Raw genomic sequence first — 27,007 nt, forward strand, 5'->3', positions numbered from 1 at the left:
CAGACCACAGACGTGGATGCAATGGATTTTGGCTACTAGTTTCACTTCCCAGGTTCCCAGGCCCCAGCTTGTGGTCACATTTCCTACCACTGTTGTACTAGGTGTCACCTGTTTAGCAGCTCCCCTAGCTGAACGCATGTGGCCGCAGGTGCCATGCAAACACTGATTGCGTCTGACAGCCCTAGACGCCAGCTGCCTGCATGAAGCCTGCCCAATCGCCACTTTTTTTGTGGGTAGAATGCTGCCGATGGCATGACCGATACAGAAACAAGAAACTAGGTGACCGTAAAGCTAAGATAAGTCCTACTAAGTGGCATTCTGGGCCCTACGGCTTTGAAATAATTGGTAGTGAAAGAATAAAAACAAAGCAGGGGGTGGGGGGGCTTGTTTTCTTACACTGATGCCCTGCGGACTGTACATCTGACTGGCTGCGAGTCCATCACTGTATCCTCCTGTCTGGCTGATAACATGGCGAAGGGTATCCACCTAAACAGATGAACAATAACAGAGAGAAAATTAGTCAGAGAGGCGCAGGAAAAGGGAGGCAGATCATCATCAGGCAGGCCACCATTTGGGCATGCCATATTAACGTAATCATTTTGGAGACAGTTGTCCTGGGAGAATCCATTAGGAGGAGGCTAGCCTCCTCTGTATGCCAATCCATAATGAGTTCTGAGTTCGGTAAGCAAGACAGTAAAATGGTAAAAGAAAACTGGGATCCCCACATTGAAACTAGTTCAACAAGTCTGCATGAGATGGTAGGGAGTAGAATGCTAGAGGAGCTGGAGGGGAAAGCATGAAGGACTTTTCTCTTCTCCCCATTTTTCTTCCCTACAGATCAACCTATATAGCTGTTCCTTTGCTGGGTATCCTACAAAAACAAAGGTTCTGTTTAGAGGAGGTTTGAGCAGTCATCTCACAGAGAGAGCAGTACTTGATTGAGACCTTGTATTTTTTGAGGACTTAAGTGATGGCCAGTTGTTCAGTCACTTGACCAAAGCCTGACCATATCACTTTGAATTTGTTTCCAGGCAATGTTTCTCGAGAAAGGGGTGAATTGCTGACCCGTTGGTCTGTTCTGGGCTTGTAATGCTTCTTGTTCCACATGGAGGGTGGGAAACTAGACCGACATGGCTCAGAACTTCCCTAATAATTCTGACCCATAGCATACTACTTGACCCTCTCACATCACGTTTCATGCTGAGCTGGTAGGATGGCTTCTGGAAATATCATGAAGGAAATCTGCTTACTATGGAGCACTAAGATTTGATATCACATGGCTTGATTTTGCTTCCCAATGTGGACGTCTACTCATCACCAGAAACGCAAGTCCCTTGACCTTAAGGATGACTAAGAAATTAATTTAGTCAACCTGGCTGGGTGTTTTTAAAGCTTAAAATGAAAACATCAGATAGTAATATATTTGCTTGCTTGTTAATTGCCTCTTTATATGGTAAATACTGAGCACGAGAAACCAACACATGAGAGGGAGACCTGGAAATTGAGATAACATTCTGACACCTCCTCCTTTTCCCTTTGCTGAATAAAGAATATACTGGTTCCACTTGCCTGATGTGTCTCGGTCACCTTGCCCTGTGCTTACTGTTCTTCTTCTGCCTTCCCGGTACAACTGAAAAGCCAGAGCCAAATGCATTCACAAAGTGTGGACGAGATTCCCCATGACAATGGTTGTCTTGATTTTGGTTTGGTCGTTGGTAAGGTTTTGGTTCTGATCTATCTTTCTCTCTCTCTCTGGACAGAAGCAGGAAGTCCAATATGACTGAGGGCTCTTGGACTCTAAGGCATTCACCTGGCGGCATATTGGCTGGGTCCCTACCTGTGATTGCACGTTGGCTCCAACCTGGGCCCCTTGGTAAGAATCCCCATTGAGTGACTGCACGCTCATGAACAAATCTCCAGAGTTTGACATGTTAAAAGAACTGGAAGAACCTGGAAAGGAAAGAGTGAGGCACCTGAATCACAGAAAGGAAAAGGCTCAAACCCCGCAACTAACAGCCAAGAGGAAGAATGACATGCAAAGCAACCCCCCAAATAAAAACTAAAATAAAAATAACACCAACAGAGTCTGGTTAGTAGCATGAAGAACAGAGCAAGCAATAAAGGGTGCATATTGTTTATGTTATGTGAAGCCATACCTTACTGCAAGTTGTCAATAGAACTGCTTCCCCTTAGCAACTTCAAGCTGAGAAAGGGAACATTTATTCTTCCCAACTTAGTCTATTTGGATTGTAGTCTCTAGACCTAGGATCTCTCTTCTATGCCTCTAAAATTCTAGTGTTGGCCAGGGGACCACAAGATGGAGGCTATGGGCTGGTCAGTGGTATTTCTGCCACCATGATAGAGCACATAAACTATTCAACTGGATTCTAAATATGCCATTGCTAAACCATCCCCTCCCCTGTGAGGAGCAGCACCTGGGAGGGAATGCATGAAGGCACTGTCACATACTAGGACTATGTATGGGTCTATTGACATTCTTAATTTCTAAAATGAAGGTGAAATTTCTTGCAAGGTGGCAACAGCCCAGGGAACCTTGAGGACTGTAAGAATATGTGGGAGTGACCTACCCTTCTCTGCCACCTGCAACTATGGAGAAAGCAAAATAACGGGCCAGGAATTCTCAAGCATGCATAAAATATGAAATGTTGTTGCTGCTAATAATAATAATAATAATAATAACAGTAATAAGTGGGCCTCAAGAAGGGCCATTAGCCATCTGCTTTCACCTCCCAGAGATGGAGGCATCATCATCCAGTGAGTTAGCCTAAGGTCCATCCTGGCACCACCCAGGTTCCACTGGTTCCACTGTGGTGAACCTAGCCCACATTCAACCTAAGCATAAGGGCTTGCAAAAGCTTAATATTATTCCGAAGTCGTCGTGCAGCTCAGCGCATTAGGAAAGAAAGCTCAACGTGCAAGGTTTGGTTAAAACATGACGTTAGCCTGGAAAAGGAGAGACCTCAGGGACCCAGGTCAGTTGCACTCTATTATTTCCAACCCTATGTTGCTCAAATTGTGCTCTTGCCCTCATATTCTGAGACAGCCATCATCAGTGTGGAATCGCCCAACAATGATTCATGCCTCAGCTCTGACACTTTTCTTTTCTCCTCAGGTAGGGATTTGAGCTCTGAGAGCTTCCCTGCCCCACATGAAGAGGTGCAGCTAAGCAGAAGAGAGGACTTTCTTTCCCCATAGAAGGACCACTTAACAAATGACAAACTCTAAACTCTGACACAATGCACTATTTATTTATGGTATCTATCTATGTTATTCATGGTGTTTTCATACTTTAAAGGCAAGAGCCATTTAGAGAAAGCTGACGATTTATAAACCTGGGTACAACTCCACATTAAAACAAAACAAAACAAAAAGAACTCAAATTTTGTTTGTCCTGTGGGATGTTCATTCACATGCAAAAAAAAAAAAAAAAACTAGCTATTTTACTAAATAAAACAATCCTCCACCTAACTCCCTTCTCATTCCTTCTTTCCCAGGAAAAAATAAATGCTTTCTTTGGGGGTTAGAGGAGGACTCAAGCATCAACCAAAGGACTATGCCATCTCCATAGCTCTGTGACTTGTCCTGTCTCATCTGGCCCACATTTCTCTGTTTAGCTTATCTGAAAGGAATTGGAAAGGTAGGGCCTTAGCAAAACAGGTGTAAGATCTGACCAGGTGTGGCTTATACCCAGTCAGTGGGACAAAGTCTTTGGTCTGTAACTTCCTTCCATTAATATGGGACTATCTTTGAAACTGTCTTCCTGAACATATGAATGAAACAATGTGTGGCACAGATCACATTCTCACATGTAGATATATAATATCTCTAAATAGTAGTACTATCCCTCTCAAATATTTTTTGTAATCATAGATATAACCTAAATAATAAAAGCCATTTTTTAATGTATTATAATACATGCTTACATCTAGATGTCAACAGAACCAAGAAAAATCAGCTCCAAGAACCCAAATTATAATTTGTTATATGTCATCAGACTCCCCCACCCAACACCCCAGAGTGTTCAGTTTCAAGCTCAGGTATTTTACTTCTCTCCCATCATCACTAGATGATGTCTCATCATCCAGAGAGTCAACCTTAAGGTCCATCCTAGCACCACCCAGATTCCACCGGTTCCACTGTGGTAAATCTAGCCTAAACATAAGGACTATAAGTTTGACCAATGTTTTTTTGGAAATTAGTACACAAACTTAGAAATGGGAGAAACCCCCAAAAGGCTACATGATATCCAATGACATGGCATCCATGGAACCATGAAGGCATGGAATGTGTCATTTAAAAGATATATACTGCAATTGACACAGATGATTTAAAAAATACATGTGCATAGATAAACTGTAAATATGTCTGGCTGCCTAATGTACACAGAGATAAATATGCACATATAAATGTACTTCACGTACAAGTGCATTTGTATCAGAGCAGCAACTGAAGAAACAGTCCCTTGTGCTCTTGGCTGTGCTGTTTCAGCATTTCGTTGTGTCTGTACACCCATGTACAGTATTACCATGGCTTCTCACTCTCTGGTAAGCATCCAGAAGCAGTGATTGTGCTGAGGGAAGAGACCAGGTGCCACTAATACCACAATAAAGCAGACAGAAGTCCACAAAAACATCTGAACTACAAGGGGAGGACATGTTCTTTACCCAGCACTGCAAGTTGGAAAGAATTTATCATGGAATGGATAACCTCCTGGGACGCACACGATTCACTGACAAATAGTGAATGGGCTCTCTTGGAGGTGCTGTGGCATTCTCAAAGAGCTGAAACAGAGTAACTTGGCTTGCTGAGAAGATCATTCAGAAACCTTACCTGCAGGCTGTTTTGAAGCCATCAGCTACTACTAGAAGGACATTTTAAGATGTGGTTGTCAGTTAAAAGGTTCTGAATTTGGTTTAGGAAGGAAGGCAAGCAGCTCATTTAAACTGCCACCCAGACATTTGGGGCATGTACAGAAAACTAAATCTGTACTCAACTAGGCAGAGAAGAAATAATGGATCACCTATGATTCTAATGCATTTGCTTGGGCAAACATCATGATGTGGTAATGTGTTCACATTCATTTTCATTAGACAAGTTCCCGAAAATTGCATTTCTACTCTAAAGAATCTTCAGGAGACTTAACTTTGTTAAAGAAAAACAAAAAAAGTAAAAGCAAAAAACAAAAAAAAATCCATTAATTTCATAATCCAAAAAAAAAAAAAAAAAAAAAAGAATAATGATAAAGATTAAACCTAGAACAGGATCTCTCAACCTTGGTGCTACTGACATTTTGGGCCAAATATTCTTCATTGTGGGGGATTATTTTATGCATTGTAGGGTGGTTAGCCCTACAATGGTTATCCTCTATCCAACAGATGCCAGTAACACCCACCCTTCAAAATTGTGACAACCAAAGATATCTCCAGATATTACAAAATGTCCCCTGGGGATACAGATTTGCCCCTAGATGAGAACCAAAGACCTAGAACAAGAATGGATTTACTTTTTCCTTTTAAGGAACTCTGTGTTTAAATGTATTCACTCAATATTTCTTACAGTATTTTAATGAAGTAGTTGCCATTTTCTGTAGTTTAGAAATCAAGACTTCAGGTAGATTATGTAGCCAGCCTGATTCAGCTTGATAGATTGGACTCTCATATCATTTGAGAGTTCAAAGGATAGGTCCTTTTTACTAGATGGAAGCTTAATTAAGTCCCAGGCGTGCTTGCTTTTCCATTTCCCCTTATGAATTCCAAAATTCACTATTACTTTCTACTTGGGACAAAGCGAAAGAGTAAAGTGTTGTCTGGTTCAATGTGAAAACCCTTCATTAGGTATGTATGTCAAGGTTGCAGAGTTCCAATTCCAGGAGAAATTGTTTTCACTCTTCACTTAAAAATAAAGAGGAGAATCATACTAAGGAAGAACATGAGATAAAACATCAGTAGGATAAATATTTTCACTTGGTTTTAAAAAACAAAATTATAAACATTCTTGTGGGTTTACTAAAGTGTCAGTCAACTTCTCTGGATGTGTTACCTTCTCTCTGTGTGTACTATATAAAAACTTCTCATAGGCCATGAAGGCTCTGAGTTTTAATATAATAACCTTTCATCAATCCTGAAAAACACCAGCCCTCTTTTTAGGGGTTGATATGGTTAGACTTTGTGTCCCCACCCAACTCTCGTCTTGAATTGTAATCCCCATAATCCCCACGACCCCCACGTGTCAAAGGGGAGAGACCAGATGAACTTAATTGAATCATAGTGGCAGTTTCCTCCATGCTGTTGTGATAGTGAGTGAGTTCTCACAAGATCTGATGGTTTTATAAGGGGCTCTTCCCCACTTCACTCGGCACTTCTCCCTCCTGCTGCCTTGTGAAGAAGCTGCCTTGCTTCCCCTTCACCTTCTGCCATGAATGCAACTTTCCTGAGGCCTCTCCTGCCATACTAACCTCAGTCAATTAAGCCTCTTTCCCTTTGAAATTACCTAGTCACAAGCATTTCCTTATAGCAGTGTGAGAACGGACTAATACAGGGCTATTACAAGATTACGTATACGGGCTTGCCATTGACTAAAATAGTGCTAGAAGAAGATTTGCTGTTGTCCTTGACACAAACACACAGCTAAGTGAAAGAATTCAAATCTTGGGGTTCTGAGCTTCAGTAAGCCCACTACCACTTATCTAATCACAGAATGTGATATAATTTCAATGCTGATGGCATGCCACAGTGAGCATCCGTAATGCACAAGTCAATTTCTTTCTTCTTGGATGTTAAAATCCTCTCCAGAAGATAATCCAAGCTTCTTGAAAGGGCCTCATTTTTCTGAGGTTTTATAATCTCATCAAAATTAAGAAATTAAGAATGCATTACTCTAGGTCATTACAGAAGAATTATAGACCCCAGGTTTTAACCAGTGCTTCAACTGGTCCCTATTTTTGCTTTCTTTTTTCAAAATTTAACTTTCTCTCCTTCCTTCTATTCTTCCTCTTTGCTCCATCCATTTTGTCTAACTCTGCTGGTATAAACTATGAAGCATGCTAAATGTCTTTAAATGCTTGCTAATCCCCCCGGGTTTTAGCCTTAAGTGATTTTAAAAAAATAGATGATGCTTAAGAAAACAGGAGACATGGAACATATCAACAAATAGAAATATTTGGAAGTAATCTAAGATACTGAAGTGCTGTTCTCCATACAGAAGCCTCTGGCAGGAAGAGGATTTACTTGCAAAGAAATATATTTGTTTTTGTTTGTTTTGTTTTTTGAGATGGAATTTTGCTCTGTTACCTAGGCTGGAGTGCAGTGGTGCGGTCTCAGCTCACTACAATCTCCGTCTCCCAGGTTCAAGTGATTCTTCTGCCTCAGCCTCCCGAGTAGTTGGGACTACAGGTGCGCACCACCATGTCCGGCTAATTTTTGTAATTTTGGTAGAGACGGGGTTTCACCATATTGGCTAGGCTGATCTCAAACCCCTGACCTCGTGATCTGCCCACTTTGGCCTCCCAAAGTGCTGGGATTACAGGCGTGAGCCACCGCACCTAGCCAGAAATATATTTATTTACAATAGAAATGAGTACTTATATTTTGTAAAACTCTGAATAAAAACCTTCTGCTTCAATACTGAGGCTATGAAAAGTTCCTAGGTTCCACAACTCTAGACTTCAAACTCTGCCAAAATATATTTTCACATATTAACTTCTTATTTAAAATTTATTTCAATTATCATTTATCTTTTGAAATTATTGAAGAGCAAGTACATAACATAATAAACACCTTATGTGAAAAGTTTGAACATTTTAAAGTTCTACTTTATCTGTGTGGATGATTTAAGTTGGTTAAGAGCAAAAGAAAATACAGAAAAGCCCATTTATAACGTTTGCTGTTAAAATGTTTATCTTTTAAAATTCCATGCTATTGCACACATACAATAGTATTTTCTTTTGTCTCTACTTTAGAAAAAGCACTACAAAGGGGTTCCTGTGCGGATTATTTCCAGTAACTTAGGCACAACTGGAAGGCTTAGCTCAAATTTTCCATAATAATTTACTTTGTGCTCAGAATAGTCACATGATGTTTAAGCCACCAGAAAAAAATTCCTTAGAAAAATGTAATCATAGTCTGACATTCCATAAGAGGCAACCATAATTCTTAAACACAGAGCAGAGGGTTAAAATGCTTACTTTTCTCTTTTAAGGGCTTTAGGAAAGAATAAATAGTTACGAATTTAGTAATGAAGAAAGTCCACAGGGCCTTTCTAAGGAGTAGTCATAAATCATGCTAAGCCATCTGCGATGCAGATATACCAGGGACAGGAAAAAGTCATTTCGATATCTGTTTTGCATTATGATAACCTTTGCAGGAGTGTTGAGTGCATTTTTGCTAATGTTGACAGAATTGTACTTCTTCCAAAGAGACAAGTGAAAATGTCTGCCTAGCAGCACAGTTCAACTTGTTATTGGGTCTGAAATTCTTAATAATTGACCAGATGGAGAAGATGGAACTCTCTGGTTATTGAACCTGTTAGCTTTGATCCCTTGTCAATCACACCATGATGGAGGAAGAAAAAAACAAAATATTCCTCAAAAAGTAAATATGCTCCTCATAGGAATCTAACCTGTAGTGCTGGGAAAATTAAAACTGGATTGAATTCTATGTTATTTTATTATATTCATGTTGAAAAAGCCCAGGCCACTCTTCATGCATGATTCCATTTAGATAAAAGAAGGCCATAAAAGGCATGCTGGGTATAGCCCAGTGACTTGCAGAACCTTATCATTAACAAATTTGTACATCTGGAAGCTCACAGAAGACATCAGTCTGTGGAACCCTACATTGTCTCCAGTAACAAGTCACCATAAGAAAACTTATTTTAGTGGACAAACAAGTTTTGTGGTCAAAGATACCACAAGATTTGTGGTCAAAGATACCATTACAAACCTAATGTTAGACATTAGGTTTGTAATCATATTATGATCAAATATATTTAAATTGATAACCTTTTAAGTTAGAATCATCAATTTTCTTAGCTGTGCACCCTAATTGAAGTCAAACCAAACTTATTTAATGAGAAAATATTTGTTTTTCCTTTACCAGAGGGGAAAAAAAATTACCACATGCCTTCCATAGCCTACAAACACAAAGGTTATATTTTTTGCACTATTAACTATATTTTTTCACATGTAGAAATTCTGGACTGATGACACAAGGCACACCCCAAAATACAGTATTTTGACCTAAACTCTTAAATTAGTGATATAATGCATATTTCCTGAAATAAAACCTACTTCATAGCACATGACTGATAATCATAAGACCAACAAAAAACAATAAAGAACAACAACTATAAACAATACATAGAAATATTCATAGCCTGGTTTTGCATACTAAAACATTCTAATAAGATATTTGCTAGAAGAGTAAAATTTCTGCATAGAATGCACGCTAATAGGTGACCCAGACATTATGTTGTTGGAACAGCAAAACTGACAAGGATAAAAACTTTATATAAAACGGGCCAAATGACAGAATCCCAATAGACTATCTCTAAGCATTATGTCTAACTTATTTATTGATATCCCTGAGGGGAGAATTTAGAAGTCTCATCAAGCTAACCAATTTACTTTGGTCTTAACTTAATAGACACATTAATGCAAACCTCCACACAACCCACCTTGTAAACAGTCTAACAGATTGCTCTTTGGAAATGAAAGGAAGAGCCCAAAGTGACATTAACATCCAAAAATACAATCAAATACAGAAATTAACCAATCAAAAGTCTAACAAATTAAAAGAAAATTCCAATGTAAGAAAAGCAAGTATAAAAATAGAGAACAATTCCCCCCCCCCTCCACCCCCAATCAAAGAAAAAACTAACCAGCTGAGTTGGGAGTTGAGGGTGAGTTAGCTTGGCTTCCATGGGCTGACACATTGGTAGCAGTGACAGCTGTTTTGGCAGCATAAATATTGGCTTCCTCTTGAAATTTACCTATGTTCTTCTTGTACCGGATTCGCTTATTTCCAAACCAGTTTGATACCTAGAGTAGTTTAATAAGATGAGAAAGTTCACATTTCATCCTTCAGAAACATTGCAGAAGAAAAAAAAAAGGCTTTATGGGAGAGGTGAAGAGGTAAGCTAATTGGTCTTATCCTACTTGTATTAATAATTTGGCAACAAAAGTAAAATCTGAAGAGCTTCAAAAGGACAACTACACGAAATGCGATTCTCTTGTTTAATATCACTAAAATTTAGTAAAACCACTGTGACAAAAATCTTCCTATAAAGGAGCTGCTCATTTAAGCTAGAACCCTTTTAATTTAGAGCAAGCATTTTAAATTTGCTTACATCTTCAGTTATGACACTAAAATACACCTAACGTTTCAGGAGGAATGCCCCTAGTGTTCATCAATGCGAAAGCTGGCTTTATGCCATCAAAATACACAGACCTTTAAATGTCCATATAGGTGCTTTCATGTGATAGATTAATTGCAAATTTTTAGAAGTTACATGACTTTATTGTGGACTGAGATTCTTAGCTGTATTTACGATAGACCTTAGGATCACTATAATTCAATCTACCAGATTTCACTGACTATTTTGTGTAAAGCTTGCTATTATCTACATAAGGAAAAACTGTAGCATACAAATGACTATCCCCTTGAATTCTAGGGTTTAAATGTTAAAGCCAGCAGACACAATAAACCTAATTTACTTTCATTTGTTAATTTATTTCCTTCATGTGGTTCACAGCAGGTGTCTTGGCTCCATTTGGTACCTCTGCTCCCTTCATACCAAGACCTCTGCCAGACACAAAGGGAGACACAGTTAAATTCAAGTTTTACCCCCATAATTCCTGCCCTGGAAAGGAAAGTTTTATATCCCACATTCCAGATATGATTTTGAACTAAAATGCTGAGGTTTTCATATAATTACAAACCAAACCATGAATCTGGTGAGGAAAGGGGGAGTTGATACCACATGTACCACAGTTTACACATCATTTATATTTAACTCCCAATGACAGCAGATAAAGAAAACTGTTGCAAAACTATAATTTTTATATTTATGTAAATATAATTTATATTAATAGAATATAATTTAATTTTTTAAATGCATTAGCAAACTTAAAACATCTTATAAGGATAGCACTGAAAGGCTTATACAACTTATACTATAGCAGAAATGTCAAGCCTTTTTTGAAAAAAAAAATCAGTCTGTACCACCACAATATTAGTAAACAAAAGAGAAAAAAATTCAATAAGAAAATGCTTTATTTATTGTAAATGCTGATGTCTACAGAAAAAGAGGTAAACTGGAGGAGGAAGGACACTTTTGGGTGTATTTCAGGATCACTGCATATCTAGTTTCACTTTGAAATTTATGTTTTTCTTGATATAACTTTCACTATTCGTAGGAATCGGTCATAATTATGGTTGCTTTTTGATTTATGGGATAGCAAAAGAAGAAAAAAGGTAAGGAGATTTTTTTCTCAGATAACTGCATAAGCTGAAAGAAAAGGGAAAAAGATGAAGCTAATTTGGGAGGACTTTTGAAGAAGAAATACCTAAGGTCCAATTATATGTGAAAAAAAATATGAGCTGAAGGGGGTAGAGAGGGGACATGTTGTAGGAGTGATTCCCTTCTAAATGACAAGAATGGAACTGGTAGGAAAGTGCTAGGTCAGTTCAGGGACTTCCTGCATTGTGCAACAGACAAGGATCCGGATAATGTATACAGTGTTATCATGAATGAACTAATTATTCAACAGTCATGGACTAAGGGCCTAATATGCGTTAGGCACTAGGGATGTACAGATAACAGACACAGAATGAGATATAAAATACAGAAAGAATAGTAGGTTTTATAGGAAGAGTCTGATTCACATTTTGAATAAGTTAATTTTGAAGAAGCTCTGGGCAGAGCCATGATGAAGTCCATTGGGAAGTAAAATACATGAGTTTGGTGCTGCAGGAGAGAAGTTCCATCAGGTATTCAAATGGAGGTATTATTTGTAGCTGTGAGCATGGAAAAGATAAAGCATATAGAGCATTGCTTTTCAAAGTTAAGTGTTCAAGGGGAAGTTGTTAAAACAACTTCTATTACCGATTTCACCCTCAAAGATTCTGATTCAGAATTAAGGTGACACTCAAGAATTTACATTTCTAACAGGCTCCCAGGGGATGCTGATGCTGCCTTCTGTGGATCACACTTCGAGCAGCTCTGGTATAGACAAAGGGCCCTTTAGAGATCTGGGGAGATACAGTCAACAGGCAGACTTCAGATGGATTTGGGTGTATGGGCAGCATATCTTTGTTTTGGGTCATGGGGTTTCAATAGCTTTTAGTAGATTTCAAAAGAATTTGTGACTTCAAAAAAAGACAATAATGATACAGTCCAAGAGGTATTCCCTGGCTTTGGGAACTAGGAGAAAGATTGAATAAATTATGTGATCCAACAAACCATGATTAGTAGATAGGGCAACTAAGACCCAAAAAGAAAGAGTGAGTTCCCTAGGATCCCACAGTTGACTCTTGTCAAAAATATGCTCCTTGCTTAATGCTCTTTCTATGATATCATATTATATTGTCTCCCATTGGACTTGTTTAACAATGGTAGCTTAGTTGCTTTGGGGAGAGACAGATGTGATGGGGAAGAAAGAATGGCATGACTTTGGCATGGGCAGAGGAAAGGGAAAGGTGACACAATATGTAAATAAGCATTTTAATGGACACACTATTTGTACCTTGAGTTTCCATAATGAAGAAAGTGAAGGTTGCAGGAACAGATCAGGATTTTAACTTGTATCCAGCTATACTATAAATTACCTCCAGGAGAATTCCTTTTACCTTCAACACGGAGTTGAAATTCTGAATTCCACACTTGGAATTCAGACAGCAGTAATTTAATTCTACTTTAAAAGCAGAAGGTTCCAGGATAAAATTCACTGATTTAATATTTGCTCCTTGTTTGTGGTACATACCTAGAAGCATTCCTGAAACATGCAGCAAGTCTCAAAAAGCATTAATTCCCTTTTTTTGTGGACAAGGGGTCTAGATTTGGACAAGAATGGTGATAGCCCTAGAAAAAACTAGGCTACTTGAATTTCACCACTGACATTCCAGTTTCCCAGAATTGTCAAGACTGAAAACGACCTTCAGCTGGGTCAAGGCACCTAAGGAAGGCCCAAGTTAAAAAGGAGTCAATTCTTTCTGCTTTATCTGAAAGAATGTTTTCAAGGATATTTGCTGCTGTAAAATCATCTTAGTTTGTTGGGGAGGCTCGGGCAATCCCTTCATTGTCAATACCTTTTGGGGAGCTCTATATTCTGACTGGACCTAATTCTGTATAGGTAAACACAGGTTGATGGGATCAGCACCCTGCAGGGATCAACAGAAGTCAGGATTCAATTCAGGGAGGTACAGATGCTTAGTTTATATAAAGGAGCATCTGCTTCATTTGAAAAGTGGTAAGTGAAATTTCTCACTACAGTAGTCTTCACTACTCCCTCCCCTCCCCAGTTTTAACGGAAATACCTGTACATTTAATTCTCCTTCATGTGACAAAATTCTAAGAAAAACTTTCTCCGACAGATTTCAGAACTATCACTATAGGTCTCAATTAGAAACCAGTGGTGGTATTTGAGGTTCAGACTGAATAAGAAGTTTGGGTGGATCTTTTGAGCAGACAAAATGTACGTATGTAAAAATATTGCCTACTGTTCTGCTTCATATTCATACTAAAAACTCTAGGCCTATAACAATTTTATATCATGTATCTTTCCAAGTCAACAGACACCACCTGTTATGGTTATTGCTCTTTGGGGGAAGGGGGCATTCAGTGACATTTTATTCAACCATTCCAATGTGATCGCAGTGACATGTTAAAATTCCTACACTCCATCAGTTAGAGAGTCAGCACATCAAGAGGAGACATTTAAGTTCCTTTCATTTAAAGGCTATATAACAACTAGTTCCATTCACTGACTCTTAAAGTTCCTGGGTTGGGCAAAAAATGGCTAAGGAATTGACTGAGTTTGAAAAAACAGCATGAGGAATGCAGGTAACTTCCCTAGTACACTTTAGACACTTCACCCATTTGAAGCAAAGGAGTGCTCGTTGGAAAGAACCCTAACCCTGTTTATACACTGTACTCTACTTATTCTTCTCTTCCTTCTGCTGGTCCTTCTCAAGTTTTGCCAAGTACTTACCTAGAAACTCACTTATACACATATACATCAAGTGCTTACCTTGATATTTTAAGGCTACAGCTGATGGAACTTGCAAGGCATGAATGTCCAGTAAAGCAAGACCTCCAAGAGCCTGTCCTGGAGGCCCCACCATGGCCAGGCTACAGGCTGAGGCTTTTGAGGGGCTGCTTACCTGGGAGACTGTGATGCCACACTTCTTGGCTAACTCCTCTTTGGCTTCCTCACTGGGGTAAGGGTTGCTGAGATGGGAATAGAAATATTCATTCAGGATTTCTGTCGCTTGCTTGTTGAAATTCCGTCTCTTCCGCCTTTGTAAAGAGAAAGGAAACAATAACAAAAAGGCTCACACCAAATAAACATAAAATGGGAGAGAATAGAATCTACTTCTGGGAGAAGACAAATTTTTGAGCAAAAGGTGAATTGGAGCACATTTACTAAAAGGGACTGGATGCCAAAACCATAACTAAAAGCATTTGCTCAATACTTCATTGTGTACCATCTGGGCACCGAACAGAAGAGTGGTCACGGATATTTTTGCAGAGTAGTGAGGAGCATAAAGTTTCAAAATTCGGGCCATCTTGGTTTGTTCACTTTGTCACCCAGGCTGGCGTGCAGTGGTGTGATCTTGGCTCACTTGAACCTCTACCTCCCGGGTTCAAGCGATTCTCCTGCCTCAGCCTCTTGTGTAGCTGGGATTACAGGCACACACTACCACACCCGGCTAATTTTTGTATTTTTAGTAGAGATGGGGTTTCATCATATTGGCTTGGTTGGTCTCTAACTCGTGACCTCATCATCTTCCTGCCTTGGCCTCCCAAAGTGCTGGGATTACAGGTGTGAGCCACTGTGCCCAGCCCCATCTTGGTTTTGAATCCTGGGTCAATTGAGTATCAGCTGGGTGATTTTGACCAGCTTCTTCAATGAAAGTGAAGAGGGTCATACTGACTTCACAGGGTGAGAGTAGGGAAGAGAGGAGACCACATAAAGACAGCATTCAGCACAGCGCCCAACACATGGCAGGTGCCACAGCTTGGTCTTTCTTCTTACCAGGTTCCAGGCACTGGGCCTTACCCCTCCCTCTTGGCAATCAATTCAAGTTATTCATTTTTCACAACTACTGAGGTAGATACGATTATTTGTATTTACCGATAAAGAACGGAGCGCAAAGGTCACTCAGCTGGTATGTAACAGAGCCAAGGTATTAATTCAGGTCTGACCGACTACAAAACCCAGTCTGTCTCTTCTATACAAATGAGCTCCTCACAATTACACAGAGATTCTGCAGCCATAAGTTAAAAATAAGTTATCATGTTCTTTCCATTCTATCCCCATGCAAATGCACGTAACATTCTTAAAAGGCATCTGGAGAAGAGGGCACAGAACTGACTGAAATTAACCCCCAACAGCTTGACCTCCCTCAGAAGGAGAAAAGTGGCACTTCTTAAGCAAGAACAGCTGCTAAATGGTAAAACAAAAGCCCACAGAATTCTTTTTCACATACAGGTTGCCAAAAAGGAGAAAATCACTTTTTTTGAATAAAAGCATTTTTCTGCCTTAAAAAAGAAAAAGTGCTAATTGAACTAACTTAAAGTGAGAATCACTTTATTGCTTCCTGACAATGAAGGCCTGTGGATAGCTGAGGGCGTTGCAGGCTCATTGCAGGGGCTGGCTGGCCCTCCTTAAAGTTGTGGGTCCTTCATCTTTAAATTAGCTTGCTTAGCACTTCTGCATTTCCTGCTTTTATTAAAAGCTTTTCCTTATGGAAAAAATTTCCAGAACATCCCTGATTATGCCAGGATATAGGATTTCCCAATTTAGCCAACAGAAAGCACGGATGGCCTTGCTAGACAGGAAATTCAGCTAATATTGTATTTTCAGGGTCCCGCTTGGATTAATTAACACAATAAAGTGCCTGATTTTACCGGATGAACACCATCTGTCCACAGGTATTAACCACATCTGTCCAGATTATGCCAAGCCCAAGTCACTCTCCTAAATCATGCTGAGTTTCTGGGTCACTCAGCATCAGAAATTGTACAGATTGGATTTAAAAGCCCAACTGCAAAGTGGGCATGTGTTAAAAGCTCTTGCATGATGGCAATTTGAGGAAGATAGCCAAGTGACTAACACAGTCTGCAGGCCAGGCTTTAGATCACCTTTGGCTTCTCTTTCTTCTTCGCCTAAAGAAGACTGTTGTTTTAGGCCTGGGGAACTGGACCCTGAAGGCTCCCTAATTGGGAGAGCCTCCGTTCCCTCATTCAGTTGTTTGCATTAGCATTACTGTGTATTTTTTGGGACTCTTCCAATTGAGCTCAAAGGAAACCTCTCTGGAATGAGCTGGTGGTACGCGGATGGTGCAGACAGCTGTTCCCAGCTCTTCTCTCCTTGTGATGTGCAATCTTCCCTAGGTGGTCTCATCTACTCTGATGGACTCGCTTATCACCTCTTTTAGTAGCTGTCTTAATCTAGGGTGTTTGAAATCCTAGGATCAGGATTTTTCAGAATTTCAAGAAACCTAGTGAAAATAATACCTTTCTACAATAAGGTTGAGCTAACTGAGACGCCTGGTTTCTTTGCTTTGGCTTGAAGTGTTATCACCTTGCTGAGTTAACATTTGTGATTTCAAACCAATCAGTAGCTCTGTGAGTTGGGCATCAAGGTTTTGAATTTAAGAAATTTGGAAGTTAATTAAATATTACTGGATAAACATGGTGTTTTAGGGACAGAAAATTTTTGAAGCACAGGGTCCACAGGGGAAGTTTTTTATAAAAGACTCATGATAGTGAGACATGTAGACATCACAGACATACACTCTTAACTACCAAATTTGTTATCTCCTGCCCTAATACCTCTGCTAAGAGCCATTGGCCCATTTATGACTGCAGACTCCAAGCATCTTCAGACAAACTGTTTCCAAAACTAAGATCACCTTTTACCCAAATCAGCTCCAGTTTCCTTGTTAGCCTTATTATTTAGTGACATTACTACAGATATAGTTCATTATATTTGCTAATTTGTTCATTCCTTCCTTCATTCATTCAAAGATTTGAGTACCTAGCATGTGCTAGAAACTAGGAGTTTCTCAACTCTTCCTGCTTTCTTACCTTCATCAAATGATTGTCCCCTAAGCAAGTACTGCCAGTTCTACACTTTCAAATCAACCTCTTTTGTTTCATTCTAATTGCGCTGCTATTTGTGAAGTGAGTGAAGAGGAGCCGCTGCCTATTGTACTACTGTATGACTAGTGCTGTCCAAGAGTACTTTGTGCAATGAGTGAAATGTTCTATATCTCTGCTGTCCAATGCAGTAGTCACTGGCTGCGTGTGGCTACTGAGCAGCTGCAATGTGGCTACTGTAACTAGAGAGCTAATTTTTAAATGTTTATTCATTTTAATTTAGTATTCAGTTAACTTAAAATCAAATAGCTGTATACCAGAGCAACACTAGATCAATGCTTTCCCAAGAAGCCCTCTTCGAAAAAGATTGTAGCTCTGGGGACACCATCAGAAACACAAAATATCTTTGGAACCTCTTGTTTTAGTCCACTCTATAATATACCAATGTTTTTCTTAAAATAAGAATATTTTCTTTGGAATACTTATGTAAAATGTGAAAAGTATTTCAATTTATTCTGTGTGGCACCAGTCTGAGGAGCACAGGCTTCAACAATTGTTCTTTATATTGTCTTTTCTCCAGTTCAGCTCATCTTCAAGAGACTCACTAGAGTAATCTTTCTAAACCATAGATATGATGTCACTAATCATTATAAAATTTAATAATAATGTATATATAAACAACAATGTACAATAGTATATAACAGTAATATATAACACAGTAATCATTATGATAGCTGAATTATGATGTAAATATTATGTGTCAGATACTATAGTAAGATTTATTCCTATTTACAGGATGATCTACATTTTACATGTAAGAAAACCGAGTCTTGGGAAAACGAGTCACAGGGTCATAAAGGTCATCAGGGTTGTAGCCAGAATTTGAATCCAGTGCAATTTTATGTGATAACTTCCCACACTTCTTCTTTAAATAGCTCTGAGGGTTTCTGCTGTTTGATAGGATAAATTTAAAATCTTCACTGGTACAGTTAAGGTTTTTCAGTGGATCTTTCCTATCCCTAGTGCCTCATTTCCCCTCAATCCTACACATGCTCTGAACAATTTCATCTAGCCACATCATATGCCTCTGCATTCCCCAAAGACTCGTGGCTTTCATGCTCCTGTGGCTCTTTACACCACCCTGCATCTTTCTCTCCCACAACATCCGCCACAGATTTACATATGTTTCCCCAACTAAACAGCAAATTCCTCAAAGGCAGAGGGCAGATCTCACTCATATTTGAAACCCTTGGGTCTAACACATAGTAAGCACTCAAGTAAGGAATGCTTGCTGAAGTAGAATTATGTTGTTTATTTTGCTGTCATTCTTTCTGTTTGGCAAACATCCTGCTCCTCTGAGACTCAGTATTTTTCCGCCCTCTCTCTGGATCCTTTCCTTCAGGTGGAGTAGGTAGATGAATGAACTGAATGTGTAGCATGTGGTGTTATGTGTAGTTGGAACAGTATTTGTCCTGTGAGATTATGAGCTCTTTGAAGGTAGCACCCACATTTATATGCACTTTTTTCATCTTTGATGTTCCAGTGGCTACTATAACATGAGGCAGATAGTAAGAGCTCAGTTAGATAAACCAGTAAATCTAAGTAGAGTGCCAGTGTGACCAGACTAGACCTTCTTGGATGTCCTTTCCTCTTTCTTGCCATCCTCTCTTTGGCAATATACTTTATGTAATCCCCTCTATTGCAGTGAAGTATACAGACATACTTTTAATTATCTGTTTATGTTACTGTTATTTCCAGCAAAATGTTATAGAAAAACAGTTAAGATTACTGCTTGAAAATCAGTTAGTTTATAAGTTCTCTCCCTCTTTTAACTAAAAAAAAAAAAAAAAAAAAAAAAATGTTATTTATAGTCCTGATAATAAACTTACCAAGTTGTATGGCACAATGCTTGGTATATAGCATGATAGGAGGTATGTTGAATGAATGAATGAATGGAATTTTTAAGTTAAACCTTCCTGGTACAGTTAAGTCAATCTAAGGAAGAGAGACAGGAAATGACTTGAGTGGGATAAACCTGGGCCCAGAGAGGAGGTGAGGAGTGTGGTGGACAGAACTCCAGAACTGTAGACCCTGGTGTACACACCTTCCCTGTGAGTGGATGGCATAGGAAATATGATGAGGTTCCTCCTCAGCTGACTTTGAGTAAATGAAAGGGAAGATTCGATTAAAGCCTTAAAATGGAAACTTTCTCCTACGGGCCCTCAGGAAGAAAACAGGCAGCCAAATTGTGAACTGCCTATTGAGAAGGGCAGCCTCTAGGAACTGAGGCCCTCGGTCCTACAATGAGAAGGAAACGAATTCTGCCAACAATCAGAACAAGCTTGGAAGGAGACCCTGAGCCTCAGATGAGATCACAGGCTCAGCTTATAAGCTTGATTACAGATTCGCTGTGACTAGGGCAGAGGATCCAGCTAAGCCATGCCCAGGCCCCTGACCAACAGAAACCGTGCGATAATAAACTTGTGTTGTTTTAAGCTGCTTAATTTGTGGTAATCTGCTACGCAGCAATAGAAAGCTAATACAATGAGTGTTCCACAACAAAGTAGGAACACTCAATTCTACACACCTATTAGATTACAAAGACTAATCTTATTACTAAATCAAGTCCTCTTTGTATTTTATTTGTCTTCCATGAAATCTTTTTTGGTGAGGCCCTGCCCATCAGATGCATGGTTTAGAGGAGCATGTGAATATCTGCAGTGAGTGTGTCTTTCTTACTAAGTTTGCTTAGCTATCTCTCCCAATGACAGTTAGTGACGCTGGAGGCACTGATATGAATTCCCCAATCAGGATGTCGGGCAAACATTTGCTTTTGAACTGAGAAGGCCATTTGCTCAGCCTTGGGCTGGCATCTGGGGTCATGTTCTTTCACTGGTAATAAATATAACCCCAAAATGAAATGATAGTAACAGTGACAATAGGTGAGTTGTTTTCGTTTTGAATCTTGGCTCAGAAGCAATGATTCAAAGGTTGTAACCAAAGCAAGAAAAGGACCCTGTCTTAAAGTGATTGTCTGTCTGGTGCCAACTGGAACACTCTAGGCAAAGGCCGGTGGAAGTGAAAGAAACTTGTGGACAAAGCTCTCCAAGCTTTGTGTCTGACCTTCAACTGGGCACAGTGGAATTACTGAGAGAAGATATCCAATGAGACAATTAATTCTGCTCCTCCCGTCTCTCTGCTTACTTTCTTGAAAAGAACTCAGTCTGGAGCCAACTGTTCTTTTTTTTTTTTTTTTTTTTTTTCAATACCTGCCAACATAAATACTAACTCCAGCATTTTAACTAGAGGAGTTACCATGGAGATGTAAGCAATACACGCAGGGTGGCAGTGGCACAGAGGAAGGACCCAAACAGAGGCCACCAGTCACTTGCACTTTGCACTATGCAGAACAGGCTGTATTAAAGAAGCCAGGCAGACAGCAGGCCACGGGTGAGGGAGAGGCACAGAGGATCCTGCTTTAGGGTGATTTTGCCTATTTCCACTCCATTACGATACCCAGTTGGGGAAAACTACCTTCGTTTTTACTTTCTCTTGACTTATTCTATGGAATTCTACTGGCCCAGAGTTACATTTTGCTAGCTGGCATTCTCGTGTTCTAGTCCATGCAACCCAAAACACATTGACTAAAGGGAGTGAGGAGAAGATGCCAGGGCGTTTTAAAGAGGTTCAAGGACTGTAAAGACCACAATTATGAAGACAGAGAGAAATGCAGGTAGGAGAGCTGAATAAAACATGATCTCAGGGGTGAAAAAATTCAAGAGGAGTAATAAATCATTCTATCTGATTGAAAAGAGACAAAATTATAGATTGTGAAATGGTACACTGACCCTGACATATCTAACGTCCTAACGATAAAAATAACAGATTGGGATTATTATCAAGAATTTAAATATGAATGTTATCTGAATTCACATATGACAAATTTAAGACAAATTCTAGATCACAAAGCATACCCAAAATCAAAATGTATTTGCTAGATGAATTATCAAAATATTCTTCTAGAGTAGATGAAAGATATGACTATTACTATTTTACAGGCCGGATAACAGAAGCAAAAGGAATCAAAGGGATTCACATAAATCTATTGGTCTAGAGAGTAGGGGAACAAAGAGATGTTCTCAGTTCTTGTCTTCTTTTAAAGGTCCTTTCTATCAATGGTTTCTTCAACTGAATGCTCTGAACTCACAAGTAAGGACATGAGCAGCAATGCCAGATGGAAACCATCAAACCAAGTTGGCCTATGTTAGACCATCTCCTTGTCCCTCTATGTCCAAAGTGCCATGTCTTATTCATTTCTGCACTCCTAAAATTAGCCCAGAGACAGCAGTTTACTTAGAAATATTTGTTGAATTGAGTGCACTCTCAATCCATCTACAGGGTGGAAAAGATCCCAATTTCCAAGCAAATGGAATAAACTTTACTGAAGAGAGCCTGTCGTGATAGAATGCTGGTAAGACAGCTGCAGGCCCATAGTTATAAGACGCATCTATAAGAGAGGTACCTAGTGCTATGAAAAGAAAAAAAATCTCACTGTACCTAAGTCCTCCTTGCTGCTACCCACAGTGCGTAACATAGTGATAAAGGTCATCTCCTGCAACCATGTATTTTCCTGGTACTGTGTGAAACCAATGACCTATCTAGTCTCACAGAACCATTCTCAGGGTACCATTTAGTTCAGCATTGATGGGGTGAAACTAGAGCCTATAAGGGTGGCCAGCTATGGACTCTAGCCCCAGATCAGTGACTCCCACAGAGGGCAGGACAGCCCCATGGGAGACTCACCGCGCATCCAGAAATCGGGAACGCAGGATCATCACGGCCTCGCACGTGCTCTGCTTGAGCTGCATCTGGATGGAGCTGAACTTGCGGTGGATGATGCTGACCATCCGCTCAATCTCCTTTGGGGAGATAGGCCTGGTCCGGCTTTGCTCTCGCAGGAGGTTCATCACATGGGTGGTGAACTCGTTGCAGGCCTGGAATGGCAAGACAATAAACACAGTCATTGCGGGTCCAAGCCTCAACACGTATCAACTCTATGACACAAGGAGCATGTGGGCTTTTCTAAAGACTTGTGCAAATAAAGAAAACTAAGATAGTTTGTGGTAGACGTCCATTTCAGCCCCTGTGGCTCTAAGTTTTGGCGATAATGTTGAATTTTTTTTAGACATAAAATAATTTCTTAATCATTTTATCTTAACTTCTTTTCCATGATTTTACCACAGTAAAATGTAAGAATATGACTTCTAGTATAAAACACACTACACCACCCTTTGTCCCAAAGTTAACAGTCAAAGAGAGTTTGGGGTCAAATGTATCATGTGCTTTCTGCCTTGCTCATTATTTCTGATATAGGAGTGCTTCCAAATACTCAATTTTAGAATGCATAAACAGCCAAAAGAGTTTAAATGGAATCATGGAATTAAAAGCTTTGATAACTCTTCTGGGAGATTTCTCATCCATCTATTTCTGTTTCAAGTTTTATTATAAGAACTTCCTCTCCTGCTCTGGCCTTCTGAAGATCCACTATGTCTGTAACACAAAGGGAATCTGTCCCCAGGGGTCTTAGAGAAACAGCATCAAAACATGATTGAGAGGATTCAGGAACTATCCCTGCAGAAATAAAAATTCTCAGGTTATAAACTAGCATATCATCAGCTCCGGAGGTGGAGTTGAAAATCGTATTTCCCCACCTCCTTATTTAACAGGGAGAAAAACTGTGGCCCAGAGAGGTGAAGGGACATTTCCACAGGCACACAGCAAACATGAAGAGGCAGAAGTAGCACCTGAGCCCTTCCTAGTTTAGGCCAGGGCCTCTGGGCTAAATCTGAACTTACCCCTCTGAAAACTCCTGCCCTCTCTTTTAGTTACTATGACTTACTTAGCATCCATAATCTGGTTTCCTTAGCTGAGCATTCAGTAAAACATCTATTCACAGATTCACTCAAAGCAATACTGTAAAACTGTATTAGATTCACAACAAAAAAGGCAAGACGATGCTTTGAGAGTTAAAGAACTAAAGACTCCATTGCTCCAACTTTTTTTTTTTTGAGATGGAGTCTCGCTCTGTTGCCCAGGCTGGAGTGCAGTGGCGCGATCTCAGCTCACTGCAACCTCCGCCTCCCGGGTTTATGCCATTCTCCTGCCTCAGCCTCCCGAGTAGCTGGGACTACAGGCACCCGCCACCTCGCCCGGCTAATTTTTTGTATTTTTTAGTAGAGACGGGGTTTCACTGTGTTAGCCAGAATAGTCTCGATCTCCTGACCTTGTGATCTGCCCGTCTTGGCCTCCCAAAGTGCTGGGATTATAGGCGTGAGCCACCGCACCCAGCCTGCTCCAACTTATTAACGGCAGAAACACGCTCGTTATTGATAACATTACACTGCCGTTGTCATATGTGTCGATAACGCAGTACCAATAACAATAGTACACATTTACTGATTATTCACCTAAGAACTCCTTTGAGGTTGGTTGGTCAAAGGTACATAGGCAGGTGCATCCACTGGACTGTGTCTACACTGGTGAATGGGAGGCCTGGGTTTTTGCCCCCGCCTCCGTGAATATTTGGAAACATCCTTTCACTACTCAGTGCCTCATTTAATTCACCCAAAAGTGGCTTTAATCACTCCTGACCCTCCAGCAAGGTTAACGGCACCCACACTCCTGTGCTATGACCTGCAGACTGAGCAAATCCCTCACAGGAACACAGCAGAGAGGCTGAGTGTGAGCACAGCCTGGGTTCACAGCTCCTGCCTCTGGGACTCACTTGGCTGTGGGATCTTCAAAGTTACTTAATGTATCTGTGCCTCGTTTCTCTAATTTGTGAAACCGAGATGGCAACACCCACCTCATAAGGTGTAGTAAGGATTAAATGAGTTACTATATGCGTGCCTGGCCCTACAAACACATGTCACAATGATCTCTTCAAAATATAGATAACTTAGAAATCCAGCATATTTGGATATATCGATAACCGGGTAAACTTCTCCAGAGTTCAATTTCCCTCTTGGTAAAAGTACAGGTGGTGATAAATACCTCCTTTCTACTCTACAGGCCTATACAGAAGACATACCCATAGAAGACTGGGTCCTTATAGCATGTTACTCTCCACTCTCCAAGAAAAGTGTTATATAAACATGAGATCTATATAGTAGGTTCATTCCCTAGCCAGCCCCAGCACCCAGAACTGTACAACCACGAGAAGGAAATAAAACCTGGCAGCAAGTTCACTGAAATTTGGAGACCACAGGATGGAGAGTGGAGGGCTAGGCACATAGCAAGCATCCCAGCGGCCTTTCTAGAGAAACAACCTCCCACAGGGCTGCAGCCTCCCCACCTCGTCTGGGCTTAAAGAGAGGAGGGGCTGGTTGTGAAGGAGGATTGTCAAGTGCACCAGCTCTCAGCTGGGAAGCCACAGTGCTCGGCTAATAATAATGTGCTTCATTATGGTGAATACAAATACTCACAATATCTGATGTTTATTCAGGGCACTGTATCCCGGGGCCCTTTCTGCTCTTCACAAAACAGACAGTGGAGTCATTTCACCCACTGCTGAGGTGGAGCAAAGCAGCTGCTAAACAGCTGCCGAGGAACACACAGCAGAGAGCAGAGCAAAGCTCCAAGTCCGTTTGAGATGGACAAAGCATAATGATCCAGATCGTTCCAGTACCTGGGAAGGAAGGAGCTATCCACACCTCCTCCTCACTTCCCTCAAGCCTTGTACCTAAAGAAGCTGGGCTACTTCCCACAGGACAGGCACTCACAATATGACAGGAATGTGAATACTTGGGGTTACAACTGTTAATTAAATAAAATCCTCACATGCTGAACGTTTCTCAACAGAAGAGACAGTACTGTAGGCTGTAATAAAAAAAAACAAAAACAAAAACAAAAAAAATAAACCAGTTACTTTCTGGGAGCTCAGGCTGCCTCCATAGGGCAGAGGGATTTCGAATAGACCTCCCAGGTTACAGGGCAACATTGTTTGTGGAAGCAGACAATGAAGGCGAAGCCTTTCAAAAGTCTCCTATAAGGTTTAAGTTTACATCCTGAACTGTAAGACCTATCTTCTTCCTTGACTCCTTCAAAAAGATGGATTGGATTGAGATCCAAGGATGAGATTGGATTTGGCTGCCAATCTCATCAACAAAAGAAACTGGGATCTTAGGGCTGTCTTAGCTATGAACTGAATTAACCCAGTTCAGTTCAACATTAGAGATTTAGTCCTGCCAATTCCCCAACAGCATTATTTACAAAAGCTAAAAAATCCTACAAAACCACAGGATTTTTTTTTTTTTTAAAGTAGATCTTGGAATAAAATTCAGGTTTCTGACATCATGGTTTTATCTATTATAATATGCCACCCACTGCTGGGCGCGGTGGCTCACGCCTGTAATCCTAGTACTTTGGGAGGCTGAGGCAGGCGGATCACATCAGGAGATCGAGACCATCCTGGCCAACATGGTGAAACCCCGTCTCTACCCAGAATACAAAAATTAGCTGGACATGGTGGCACAAACCTGTAGTCCCAGCTACTCGGGAGGCTGAGGCAGGAGAATCGCTTGAACCCCAGGCGGAGGTTGCAGTGAGCTGAGATCGTGCCACTGCACTCCAGCCTGGGCAACAAAGCGAGACTCCGTCTCAAAAAAAGTCTCCTGATGGTTTCTTTATTTAATAACCTCAGGGTGAAACAATGGCTGATTCAGGGAGTTTTTTGTTTTGTTTTGTTTTTGGAGGGATAAGGGTGAGGGTGAGCTACAATAGTTAATTATTGTGTAGTTATCTGCCATCACCATGCCAAAAATAAAACAACAGAATTAATTATTAAGTAACCAATTTGGTAATTTCAGGTAGGTACTACTAAAATACTGACACTTTCACCTGACCAAGGTTTTCTATTTTTAAAAAATCCCTATAAGGAACTGTTACAGGAAAATGAAGAAGATGTATCTCTCAGACACACTAGCTAGAAGGTTAATAGCATAATTTCTCTACAATCTGCTGTTTACCATAATTAACAACACAACTAATATTAATAAGTTATTAAGCATCCAAAATATATTAAGCAGTATTCACTTCTTAACTAGAAAATGCCCATATAAACAAATAGATGACATTTTAGCACTTTTAAAAATAATAAATACAGATGACCACCACAACTTCTACACTGAACATAATTTGCTTCTGTACTGATGGAGATTTTAAGTTCTCGATTTCCAACATCTTTATTGTTTAGAATAGCTAAGTACCCACAAGGAGTTTCTGAAGAGAATATTCTTATCACAACCCTCTCTTAGGTGCCAGTAATCTAGTCCAAGGAAGTAACAGAGAAGACAACCTGGCTACTCCATTGTGGAAAGACACCCACATTCTCTTCTTACAAAGTGGAGTCAGGCATTGTTCTAATAAGAGCCCTTAGGGTAAGGGTCAAATCCTGGATTCTAGGGCAAATGCTCTCCCTCATTAAATGTGTGACCTCCACCACATCTTAACCTCGTTCATCTCCATTTCCTCACCTGTATCAAAAGGGAGAGGATGGCAGTACCTGTCCTGGGTGCCCAATCTCAACACTGCCTTGAGGAGCAAGTACCATTATGTCAGCCACAGTGTTTTGTGATTGGTGACATGCTATTGGAATGTACTGCAG

General features: G+C 40.2%; 1 protein-coding gene across 8 annotated transcripts in view; it reads right to left on the reverse strand.

Annotated features, from left to right (window-relative positions):
- The window catches only part of PBX1 (PBX homeobox 1), a 293,843-nt gene that overhangs the window by 30,626 nt on the left and 236,210 nt on the right, over positions 1-27,007 (reverse strand). For 6 of the 8 annotated variants that reach the window (XM_007989707.3, XM_073011832.1, XM_073011834.1 and 3 more), the window contains 5 exons: positions 22,147-22,337; positions 14,400-14,535; positions 9,898-10,057; positions 1,838-1,950; positions 397-486 (listed from right to left, as the gene is read on the reverse strand). In XM_007989707.3, the coding sequence (XP_007987898.1) occupies positions 397-486; positions 1,838-1,950; positions 9,898-10,057; positions 14,400-14,535; positions 22,147-22,337 (690 nt within the window). The remainder of the gene's footprint in view (positions 1-396; positions 487-1,837; positions 1,951-9,897; positions 10,058-14,399; positions 14,536-22,146; positions 22,338-27,007) is intronic. The other 2 variants (XM_007989715.3, XM_007989711.3) reach the window with 1 other exon arrangement.

Source organism: Chlorocebus sabaeus, chromosome 25 (assembly GCF_047675955.1).
Source record: "Chlorocebus sabaeus isolate Y175 chromosome 25, mChlSab1.0.hap1, whole genome shotgun sequence".
NCBI classification, from domain to species: Eukaryota; Metazoa; Chordata; class Mammalia; order Primates; family Cercopithecidae; genus Chlorocebus; species Chlorocebus sabaeus.